We start from the raw sequence: 12,246 nt of genomic DNA, 5'->3' as shown, positions 1-12,246 counted from the left end.
GGAAGAGGAAAAGAAAGAGAGAGAGAGAGAGAGAGAGAGAGAGAGAGAGAGAGAGACGTCTGTTGCCACCCTCCTGGCTAACTGAAATGCTTGTTCCCGAGATTACAGTAATTACAGCCCCAGCGTGAGTTCCATACAAGCGCTAAATGAAACAGCACATCAATTAAAAAATAAACACTCCATTCTAGGAGAACGACAACCCCCTGGGACGTCCTAACAAGCGTAAATGAACCTGCCAGGCCGCCCGCCCCTCGGGCCCCTCCCCGTCTAAGGTGGCTGCGAGCTGGCGGGGGCCGCGCTCGCTGGCCGCGTCCCCAGACGCTCGGCCCCGGGCGCACCGCGGAGACGTGTCCGCGCGTCCGCGCCAGGTCCCGGCGCCGCCTCCCACGGCGGAGGAGGAGGCTCGGGCAAAAACATGTCAACTTTGCAGATGTATATGTGTTCCAAAAGCACGAGATGAAGAGGGAGAATCCAGCCGCAGAGTTTCCAGTCTGTCCCTATTTACAAGTTTTTCTTTCTCCCTTTCTCTTTTTCTTTCTTTCTTCTTCTTCACTGTGTCCGGAGGCTTTATAGATATTTTACAGAACCCCCTTTGAGATCTGTACTGTGACCCCATTCTCCGGGTAAGGAAACTGAGGCTCCCCCACGTCTCTCAGCGGAGGCGGGAGGAGACCCCCGCCCCGGGCCCGCGCCCCTCGCGCGCCCGCGGCTGGGCTCCCGGGCACCTCCTCCAGGGCTGCCCCCGGTCCAGCCCCACCAGGCAGAATGAACTGCAGTCGTTCCACTCCTCCCGCACTGCCAAGCCTCCAAGACCATCGCTCTGAGAACCCCAAGAAGGGCACCCCTTCCCGGGTCTCCGCAACGTCCCCGCGCCCTCGCCGGCTCGCGGAGGGGCGGGCGGTCCCTTCGCCAGCAGGTCGCCGACCTTTGGGAGCGCAGGAAACAGGGGCTTGTCTAGTTCAAAACGGGCCTCCGAAAGCGCGCACTGCATAAAACCTTGTCCCCAGTCCCCAAGCGCAGGCTCGGGGAAATGGAACCCCGACCTCAGCCCCACTGAGCGCCGTGGGGACGGTGGTGGCAAAGTCTCTGTCTCTGCGGTCAATCCCAAGGTTATCCAAACTCTGGCCGCAGACAGCGCTCACGGCCGCGCGGACACCCGGGCCCGCCCCAGGAAGGCTGGGCCTGGGGAGCGCGCAGACTCCGCCCCCCGCCCGGGATTGGCGCGCCGGCCGCGGGCGGAGACCGAGTCCGCGCCGTATAAATATTCATGAGCCGGCCGGGGCGCAGCAGGGCCGGAGCGGGAAGTTGGCGAGGGGCGCTGCTCCCGCCGAGGAGGAGGCGGCGGCGGCGGGGCGCTGGCGCGCCGCTCAGGTGTCCGCTCCGCCTTCCGGCCTGAATTTAGCTCCGTGAGTCCAGCGAGAAGGGGACCGCCGACACCTCGCCCCACTGCCGGCCGGAGCGCGACGCGGACTTCCACCGGAGGCGGGGCCCGTCATCCCGGCGGCGGACCGACGGACCGACGCCGGGGACAGAGGGCGGTGGCCTCGGCGGAGGCGGGCCCCGAACCCCGGCGGCAGCCGCGCGGCCTTAGGGGCGAGCATGAGCCCCGGGACGCCGAAAGGGGGCCGCAGGGGCTGAACCGGGCGCGGAGCGGCCTGGCCCAGCCATCTTGACTGCGCACAGCGGCCCGCCCGAGAGGAAACTTGCTGCGCCGCCGCCCTAGGTGCCCGGCAAAGTCACCGGCGCACGCAGAGAAAGCGAGCGAGAGAGGGACGATGAGCCGGGGGCCGGCCACTCTGCCCTGCGAGGGCTGAGCCCGGCCGGAGTGAGCGGGGCAGACCCGGGGACCGGGGTGCCCTCCGGCAGCCACCCTCGTCTCCCGCAGCGCCGTGAGGACGCGTCCCGCGAAGGGACCAGGCTATCGGCAGAACCCCCCCCCCCTTCCCGGGAGAGGCAGGAGAGAGCCCGGCAGGGCGCCCTCTCTCCCCTCCTCCGGCGCTCTTGCAGGATCTCCCAGCGCCCCTCCGCGCGCCGCCCGGAGGGCGAAGGCGCGTGGCCGAGGCGCGCAGCATGGAGTGGGGTTACCTGTTGGAAGTGACCTCGTTGCTGGCAGCCCTGGCGCTACTGCAGCGCTCCAGCGGCGCTGCGGCCGCCTCGGCCAAGGAGCTGGCGTGCCAGGAGATCACCGTGCCGTTATGCAAGGGCATCGGCTACAACTACACCTATATGCCCAACCAGTTCAACCACGACACGCAGGACGAGGCGGGCCTGGAGGTGCACCAATTTTGGCCGCTGGTGGAGATCCAGTGCTCGCCCGACCTCAAGTTCTTCCTGTGCAGCATGTACACGCCCATCTGCCTGGAGGACTACAAGAAGCCCCTGCCTCCCTGCCGCTCGGTATGCGAGCGCGCCAAGGCCGGCTGCGCGCCCCTCATGCGCCAGTACGGCTTCGCCTGGCCCGACCGCATGCGCTGCGACAGGCTGCCCGAGCAGGGCAACCCTGACACGCTGTGCATGGACTACAACCGCACCGACCTCACCACGGCCGCGCCCAGTCCACCGCGGCGCCCGCCGCCCCCGCCGCCCGGCGAGCAGCCGCCCTCCGGCAGCGGCCACGGCCGCCCGCCCGGGGCCCGGCCCCCGTCCCGCGGCAGGGGCGGCGGCGGGGACGCGGCTGCGCCCCCCGCGCGCGGCGGCGGCAGTGGCGGCGGAGGCGGGAAGGCGCGGCCCCCTGGCGGCGGCGCGGCGCCCTGCGAGCCGGGCTGCCAGTGCCGCGCGCCCATGGTGAGCGTGTCCAGCGAGCGGCACCCTCTCTATAACCGCGTCAAGACGGGCCAGATCGCCAACTGCGCGCTGCCCTGCCACAACCCGTTCTTCAGCCAGGACGAGCGCGCCTTCACCGTCTTCTGGATCGGTCTGTGGTCGGTGCTCTGCTTCGTCTCCACCTTCGCTACCGTCTCCACCTTCCTCATTGACATGGAGCGCTTCAAGTACCCCGAGCGGCCCATCATTTTCCTCTCGGCCTGCTACCTCTTCGTGTCCGTGGGCTACCTGGTGCGCCTGGTGGCGGGCCACGAGAAGGTGGCGTGTAGCGGCGGCGCCGGGGCCCCAGGCGGGGCGGGGGGCGCCGGGGGCGCGGCGGCGGGCGCGGGCGCGGCGGGCGCGGGCGCGGGCGGCCCGGGCGGGCGCGGCGAGTACGAGGAGCTGGGTGCCGTGGAGCAGCACGTGCGCTACGAGACCACGGGCCCGGCGCTGTGCACCGTCGTCTTCCTGCTCGTCTACTTCTTCGGCATGGCCAGCTCCATCTGGTGGGTGATCCTGTCGCTCACGTGGTTCCTGGCGGCGGGCATGAAGTGGGGCAATGAGGCCATCGCCGGCTACTCGCAGTACTTCCACTTGGCCGCGTGGCTCGTGCCCAGCGTCAAGTCTATCGCCGTGCTAGCGCTCAGCTCGGTGGACGGCGACCCGGTGGCGGGCATCTGCTACGTGGGCAACCAGAGCCTGGACAACCTGCGCGGCTTCGTGCTGGCGCCGCTGGTCATCTACCTCTTCATCGGCACCATGTTCCTGCTGGCCGGCTTCGTGTCGCTCTTCCGCATCCGCTCGGTCATCAAGCAGCAGGGGGGCCCCACCAAGACGCACAAGCTGGAGAAGCTCATGATCCGCCTGGGCCTCTTCACCGTGCTCTACACCGTGCCCGCCGCCGTCGTGGTCGCCTGCCTCTTCTACGAGCAGCACAACCGCGCGCGCTGGGAGGCCACGCACAACTGCCCGTGCCTGCGGGACCTGCAGCCGGACCAGGCGCGCCGGCCCGACTACGCCGTCTTCATGCTCAAGTACTTCATGTGCCTGGTGGTGGGCATCACGTCGGGCGTGTGGGTCTGGTCCGGCAAGACGCTCGAGTCGTGGCGCGCGCTGTGCACCCGCTGCTGCTGGGCCAGCAAGGGCGCGGGCGCGGCCGGCTCGGGCGCGGCGGGGGGCGGCCCGGGGGGCGGGGGCCCGGGGGCCGGCGGGGGCGGGGGCCCGGGCGGCGGGGCGGGCTCCCTGTACAGCGACGTCAGCACCGGCCTGACGTGGCGGTCTGGCACGGCCAGCTCCGTGTCTTATCCAAAGCAGATGCCATTGTCCCAGGTCTGAGCGGAGGGGAGGGGGCGCCCGGGAGGGCTGGGGAGGGGGCGAGGAGACCGAGTGTTGCGGAGGGGGGGGGGTCACTCGGAGGCAGAGGGTCCCCCCCTTCCCCGTGTTGATTGCTATTAGCATGATAATGAACTCTTAATGGTATCCATTAGCTGGGACTCGCTTAGAACAAAGTACCTGGCATTGAAGGCTCCCAGACCCAGCCCCCGTTCCTCCACCGACGGGCGAGGAATTCCTCCCGCCAGGCGTTAATTTGTCTTGGCAGAGGAGCGTGAGCTCAGCTGCCGCGTTTCCGGGACCCAAGGTTTGGAGCCCTCGCTGGTTGCCATTTGCTGAGCTTGAAGCCAGACCTACAGATTTCACCTTGAGGGACCTAGTTTCCGCCCTCGACTCTCCTGCGTAAACCCTCACCCCTAACACGTCCTAGAGGAGGGTTGACCACGACCTAATGGGATTGCACGGTTTGGGTATTCTTAATGACCAGGCAGATGCCTTACGTAAACAAACAAGAAATGTCTTAATTATACACCCCAAGTAAATACGGGTTTCTTACATTAGAGGATGTATTTATATAATTATTTGTTAAATTGTAAAAATGTGTAAAATATGTACATATCCAAAGATATACAGTCTGTACATTTTCTGTAAAAAGTTTAGAGGCCACCCCTGTAAGAACAAATATAAGTATTCTATTTTGGCAATAAAATGACTTTTGATAAATGATTTAAACATTGCCCTCTCCCCCTGTCTCTCCTAAGCTGGTCAACCTTGAAAGTGCTTTTTGCTGAGGGCCCGTTGGAAACACGGACATTTGCTAGTTTCTCACTATGTACACTGCCCTTAGGCATGGAGAGAATGACCTGTTAAACTCTAGTTCCTAAGTTGTTAGCAAAGTTGAAATATCACTATTGAACTGAAATCAACATTAAGATTTTGCACCTTTCCCGAGAAGGTGGTGTTTTTTTGAATGGTAGCTCTTTTCTGATCCATGGGTAACAACACTAAACCTTAGTGTATGTAAACGGAACTTTTGCCAAGGCACTAATTCCACTCCGCCTTGTTATTTATCTTGTATGATGTCACTGAAGGCTTCAAACTCCACGTTCATTTCTCACGTCTGTGATTCTGAAAGCACCTGCTCTTCCAGGACTGAACACACTGCTGAAGGGTAGGGTAGAGGTTAATGTTTTAAACCATCGATCACACTTTACAGTGTAAGTCACTCGACAATTTGGTGGTAGAGCAGGCGCTCTTTACTGGATTAAACTAACGGGTTAACATCTTAATAACCTTCCAGGCTTGTGTATATCACATGTGCTGCTTTTCCTAGAGAAAAAGCTATTGTTCCTCTGTCAAGACTAAGCTAATTGATTTGAGCAGATGGCTGTTGAGTTAGCAGAAGAATGCTTTGGCAATTGTTGAACTTTTTACCTGTCTGCCTAGTGGCTCAGCACATCATTCCTTTAAGAGGAACCAAATGAATAGGGTTAATCTGTAGGGAACTTGGTCTTTTGAGTTTGAAAAACTTTGATCTTTTCTCCTCTCCAAATGTGCTGTATAGTCTGAAGTTTCTTTCCCTGCGGCCCGGCTCCTCTTGGTGCAGACCAATTGGCCACCGCGGAGCCTTAAAGTTCTTCCATTAAAGGGATGTGGGACTTTTACTTTAAAAAGGAGAGAGAGCGAGGGAGAGGAAGACTTGTAACAGTTAGTGAAGACCAGAGGCACAAGTGCGCGCAGCCTTTTAAACAGCTTTCCCCGGCATTGTTAGCCAGCCTGCAGGCAGCTAGGCATGGGTTGAAGCATTATAGAAAAGGGCTCTGAATGCCCTACAGGTGGTCTGCGCACATAATCCCCCAATTTAAAGCGTTTTCCTTTGCTGGACAATTGCATTACAAAACTCCCTTCTTTTTCGCTCCTAATTGAACCAATGAACTATTATAAACTACAAGTTTTTCGTAAAAAAAAAAAAAAAAAGAAAAAAAAAAAGAAAAGAAAAGAAAAAGAAAACCTTCAGTGCCTAAATTCTATTGACTAAATTCTGGCAAGTTTTCTGAACCGAACCTTTTAAAGCACCGGAAGTAAAAGCTTCTTCAGCAGACATTTCTCTTTTTCAGATATTTTTATTCCTCTCGCTTGTTATTTTCGGACAGATTAGCAATAATTTAAAAGTAATTGGTAAGGTTGTGTGTTCAGACTGAAAAGATAGCCCCAGGTCCCTTATTAACCTGTCAATCAAGATAAGAAATGGGCAGCTACCCTAACGGGGAGCATCAAACACTGGGGGCTGCGTGGGGACGTGTTCGCTGCATCCTGCTAAGAAGTTTGTTCTCTTTCCTTCTCCTAATAGGAATATTTAGTGGTTCAAAATTTTTCTTCTTTTAATGAATAGGATGGAAACTACTTCTTTGACTGATCTTTGTCATGTAAGAGGCTTTTAAGGAGGGTTTCTTGGTAGAAACATTTTGCAAATCCTTTCCGGACTCATTCTTGGTGTTAATTGGATTTTTAAAATTAGATACACGGGAAGAACACCGACTTGAGCTATCATGCCGATTATATCTTTTAAAAGTCAGAAGCACTGTAAAATGTTCACCTCCTGGCAGTTTGTATTAAAGAATTACTATTTTGTAACTTGGGTACCAGTGAGTGGCCTGCGTCTAACCCATGGGGTGAGTCTCATGTAGTCTGTGTACATAAACCGGCCATAAACGTACACTTTCACTTAGAAAGTTTCAAAGGCAGTTCCCGTTTGGCCTTATCACGTATGTGAGAAGGAGAGACAGTTAAAAGGCTACTTAGCATATTGGTTTCCAAGTTTAGCAGAAGTCTCACTATTGACGTATCTTCAACTATGACGGTGGGAAGTGGTCAACTCTGAAGTTTTTTCCTGTATTAATTCTTCAGTGTAGCCTTGTAAAATGCCACATTTGATCACTTTTACAAAATGGCTACAATTCTGAGGACAGCTCTTAGGAGAAAGCTGCACCTGTCATCGCAGAGGCTGATTTTAGATACTGAAAATTAAAACAGAGCGCTAGTTCCTTGCCTTTAAACCTAAAACTTGAATTGCAAAGTTGCCAGTACCCAAAAGGTATCTATTAATGGGATTTAAAACTCCAGATTGGTTTGAGGGATGGGAAAAGGGAGGAAGAGTATTTGGCCATCTGCGTTAGATGAATATAGATGGATCCCTCACCAGAGCATGGAGCCAGTATGAGTTTCCGAAAACCTTGTCAAATATGGGGGGACGAGGAAGGGATGAGGTTACTGTGTGGCTAGAAGATCAATGTAAATAAAGTCTAATATGGTTAAAAGCATTAGAAAAGCCAAAGCTCATTAAAAGTACTTGTGGCAGAAGTTATGTGAAACACTTTCTTTTTGCTTTATAATGAACGCAACTTGAAAGTACCACAAAACAGAGGGGAAAGTGTATTTAGTAGTTTAAGGAGCAAACTTTGTCACCATTACAGTGACACCTGTATTGATGTCACCTGCATTGATGACCTTAAAGGTTTCTGCAAGTCTTCAAAGTTTGAGGGAAGGAAATAGGATTGTTTTGCCAAAAGAAAAGTCACACATGGAGCCTCACACAGTTGTGAGCACAGGATGCGATTGAAAGCATAGTTACAAAATAGTCAGTCCCTTGAGATGCAGCACGCAGCGCCCGCCGTGATCAACTTCCAAACTTGGTACAATACTGCCACCTGGCGATGCTGCAAAGTTCCAGAACCGGAGGACTTGCTCCCTCATTTCAATTCTTTCAACTACTGAGCCCCCAGCAGTGCAGGCCTGAGCCCTGAACAGAGGGCCTGCAGCTATTTTGTATTCATAACTTTGAACCCTTTCTCTCAAGAAGAAGATCCCCCAAACTGCGTCCGTTGAAGGCCCCAAGAGACCTCAGTTGAATTAAACCCTCGATACAACAGTTATGCGAAAAATCTAAGCTGGGTTGAAATCCAATGATAGGTCTTTTAAAAAATTGTCTTCTGAGTTACTTTTATCTCAAGAATGAGCAGCTCACCAAAGATTCACCACACCAGAACTTAATGGGAGAAAGGATAAATCGTGAAGACCCTCTGGAGGGGGGCCATGCAGCCGGCTTGTTCATTTCAGCACACGCCTTACCGTCTCCCACCGTGAAGTCCATCTGCGGGGTCCGGTGGGTGCTGTCCAATGCCGCGCAAAATGCCCCTGGCTTGAGAGGGACGTGGGCTGCCCCCCGTTGTCTAGCCAGGTGTTCGTGGAAGCACACCACGGAACAGAAACCGTGCCAGGATACAGGTCAGCCAAAGGGAAGTGCGGGGGAGGCGCCAGTTCTGGAATACTTGAGCACAGCAGTGTGGGGGGACCAGGCCGGCGAGGAGGGCGTATAGAAAGGGGCAGCTTCACGAAGCCCACGTCTGACGGCTTCTTGCTCCTGAAGCTCAGAATGACCAGCAGGGCCGGGTGGGAGGGGGCGGCGCTGGCCAAGGGGAAGGGGACCAAAGAAGATCTCGGAGGTCGCCTGTGTGATCCTGGAGTTTTACTGAGAACCTTGCCGCTCTGTGAACAAGGAAGAGCAGCGTGACCCAGGAATGAAATGGGACGGAATGTGGAATCAGAAGTTGTGCTGTATCCGATCCACAGCCGCTCAGCACGCACACGAAGGCGCCTCATTTTCAGGCCGGGAAACTGATGCCCGAAGCGGACTGGACTTGCCCAAGGTCACACAGCCAGGAGCGGAGCTGGGCTTAGAAGCCACAGATCCTACGTGTCGCTCCTATTTCCCTAGGCCTTTCCCGCCGCCCTGCTGTCTGTGTAAGTCCCTAAGGCCACCAACCGCCATGTGCATCCACCCCTGACGTCAGCTCTCCTGGCCGTGTTCAGCCCGTCCCAGAATCCTACCAGAGTCCAGGTTTTCCATGGTCTGGTGCTGACCTACAGAGGAGCATTCGGACACACAGCCTGAGAGGCTGCCCAGAGAGCTCCGGGAACGTTTGCCTCTCCGGCCCCTGGCCGACACGGGCCAGCGCACCTGGCTCTGCACTGCCTACGGTAACACGATAATTGGCCAAGTTCACGTTCGCCTAGTTGATACAAAGGCCCAAGGACGCAGTCTGTCTGCTACTTAGGAGCTGCAGTGACTGGGGAGGAAGGAAGGGGTCAGCGGCTGATGGAGTCACGCCGGGGAGAGGGCCCCAAAGTGGGAGAACTATGCCCCGGTCAGCAGAGGCCTGGAGCCTCCGGGAAGAAAGCGAAGAGCAGAGCCGCTGGGCGCTGAAGAGCCGGGCCGGAGCAGCAAACAGAGAGTGGCTGAGCCCCGCGGAAATCTCTGGACGGAGAGGACCAACGGGAAAGGGAGAGGAGCTCAGCCGATTTAAACCACAGGCTCCAGGAGATGCCCCAAGAGGATGGTGGTACCCGGAATGGGGCGGCCAGAGAAGGATGGAGTGAAGGAGGACCGGCCAGGCAGGAGCAAAGTCAGGATAGATTTTAACTAAATGACTTTAATGGCTTTCCAAGCCTTGGGGAGAACCATTAATTCACCAAGGACAAAGGTACCTATTTATAGCACCTTATTTAATGCTCAGGTGGACCGTACACTAAATTAGAAAAACGATTTCCAACGTTCATCCCCTAACAAACCTGTTTTCTAATTAACTAACACCCTGGCAGTAGCTCTCACCCCTGCCTACATGCTAGAAGCACTCGGGGTGTTTCTTAAAAACACCATGTCCCCAGGCAGCACCCCAGACCAGCTGAACCAGAACTTCTGGGCATGGAATCTGGGAATTCAGAGTTTTCTCAGACTACCCCAGGTGAATGATTCTCATGTGTAGGCAGAGTTGAAAGCCAGCGAACTGCAATTGAAGGTGACGTTATGATCTAAAGTGAAACAACAAAATGCAACTAGAAGTTAACTAAGCAGACTGCTTTTGTCATCCAATGTAACTAATTTAAATGGAAGTGGTTATTTTTTTTCCAACCTTAAGTAAATATTTGGGAGAGGACAAGGGTGCCCTCACCTGGTCCAAAGGGAGAACTTCACGCTATGTTCCGAACGGAAGCTCTCTCTGCACAGGGCTGTTTTGGATAGCCCTGCTTTTTCTTTCACTTGTAACGAAACAACCAAAGACTGGGTACATAGGGAGTGATTCTTTTAACCTAGAAATTCAACCCAACCTGTAACCCTAGAAGGACCCGATCATGTCGATATATTATTAGTGGGAGCCATTAAAATTAAAGATGCTCTTTCTCTTCAGTAAATGTGACCCGACCTGGGCGTGACTTTCCAAGAACAGGTGGTCTGTCACCCTGTAGTCCTAGAGGCAGGTAGGCTGCGATCCTGAATGTATGTCACAATGTGTATCTTTAAAAGTAAACTCATACTATCTTACCTGATGCTGGAGCTTTGCTCAAGTTTTAGAATTTTGGGGATAACATTTATTCAGTGCAGAAATCTACTCTTTCTCCAGGTACCCTGAAAGAAGGGACGAGACCTTGACCAAAGACCCAGAAAGTGAGATTCATTCCGCAAGTAAACTGAGGTTTTCCTGAGTCTACCTAACAAGTATGATCTTAGATCTTAACTGTCACACCTCATCCAATTTCTGTAAGAGTCTAAGCAGAGGGTCATAGGTCAAACCCACAGACAGGGTACAAATTTTGTGTGATACCATTAAAGAGCATGCTTGGCTATACTTAATCGGAACCAAAAAGAACTTAATTCCAGGAATCAGGACACAGACAATTTTGGGGGGCCAAAAAAGTGGAAGGTGTTATTAAAAGGATCTGTTAGAACCAAACAAAAGGTATCATTTCATAGCATCACTGGGATTAGAAATACAGGATGTAGCTGTAGACTTAGCTTGTGAAAATGAACATATGTGTGCCCTCATTAAAAATACCCTCCTCGATCCTTGTGGTTTACACTTTATTTGAATCTATGCACTTAGGACATTGGTACAAAGAGAAGAGATGTATCCCTTGGACCTTATCCAGTCACAAGTGATTACTCACTCATCTCATCTCCCAGCCACCCAGTGACCCATGCATTCTTTACCCACGTATGCTCCTTCATTTCCGTATCAATCAAAATAAGGCTAAGTTTTGCTACAATAACAGACAACTCCAAAATCTCAATGGCTTAACGCAACAAAAAATAACTTATCAGAGAAAGACAAATATCATATGATTTTACTTATATGTGGAATCTGAAAAACAAAACAAACAAAACAACACTCAAAGATACAGAGAACAGATGGGTGGTTGATAGAGGGGAGGGAGATGAGGGGTGGGTAAAATGGGTGAAGGGGTCAAGAGGTACAAACTTCAGTTATAAACTAAGTAAATCATAGGGATGTAATGTACAAGCATGAGGACTATAGTCAATATTATTGTAGTACAAATTTGGAAGTTACTAAGAAAGTAAACCTTAAAAGGTCTCATGACAAGAAGAAAAGAAAACTTGGAACTTTGTAGGGTGACAGATGGTAACTAGACTTTTTGTGGGTATCATTTCCCAGTGTATACAAATGTCAAATCACTATGTTGTACACCTGAAACTAATATTATATTGTATGTCAATTATATTTCAATAAAGTAATGATAATACTTTATCACTTGCACACATTGTCCAGTATGTGTCAGTAGAGGGATTCTTTCCACCTTAGATGCCAGGTTGCTGAAAGCTTTATCTTGGCATCTGCTTCCATTTTCCCTGCATAGGTTGGGAGGGATATAGCCACTGATTCTTAAAAGTTTCTGCCTGGAAATGGCAGTGTCATATCTACATGTGTCATTAACCAAAGCAAATCATATGGCCACGTTACACCCCAAAGGGTGCAGGGAAGTAACCGTGTGCCTGGAAATAGTTACTGAATAGCAGTAACAAACACCACATCCTCCCACAGACTATTCACCACAATTAAGCCTGCCTTCTCCTGAAAGGAGGGAAGTAAAATACAAAAAGAACTGGACTAAGAATTTCTGTGTTCTTGCCCTAGTTTTTATTATCAATGTTTCTGGACTCCATTTTCCTCATCCATGAAATGAGGGTAATAATTATTGTGTGGCTCTTCCTTTTTTTTTTCTTCTCTTTTTTTAAGTTGAGGTATAATTGATGTACTA

The 12,246-nt window shown here is 53.1% G+C and overlaps 1 protein-coding gene across 1 annotated transcript; it reads left to right on the top strand.

The window, feature by feature from the left end:
• Positions 1–1,282: 1,282 nt before the first annotated feature.
• Positions 1,283–11,734, top strand: FZD8 (frizzled class receptor 8). The gene has a single exon (XM_067030448.1). The coding sequence runs from the start codon at positions 2,071–2,073 to the stop codon at positions 4,135–4,137; it is 2,067 nt and encodes a 688-aa protein (XP_066886549.1). The 5' UTR covers positions 1,283–2,070; the 3' UTR covers positions 4,138–11,734.
• Positions 11,735–12,246: the final 512 nt, after the last annotated feature.

This window comes from Kogia breviceps, chromosome 3 (assembly GCF_026419965.1).
Source record: "Kogia breviceps isolate mKogBre1 chromosome 3, mKogBre1 haplotype 1, whole genome shotgun sequence".
Lineage (NCBI taxonomy): Eukaryota > Metazoa > Chordata > Mammalia > Artiodactyla > Physeteridae > Kogia > Kogia breviceps.
This window is presented reverse-complemented; position numbering and strand designations above follow the sequence as displayed.

Bases quoted from the DNA above. Each gene is read 5' to 3' on its own strand.
- FZD8 (XM_067030448.1), top strand. From the start codon at position 2,071: ATGGAGTGGGGTTACCTGTTGGAAGTGACCTCGTTGCTGGCAGCCCTG.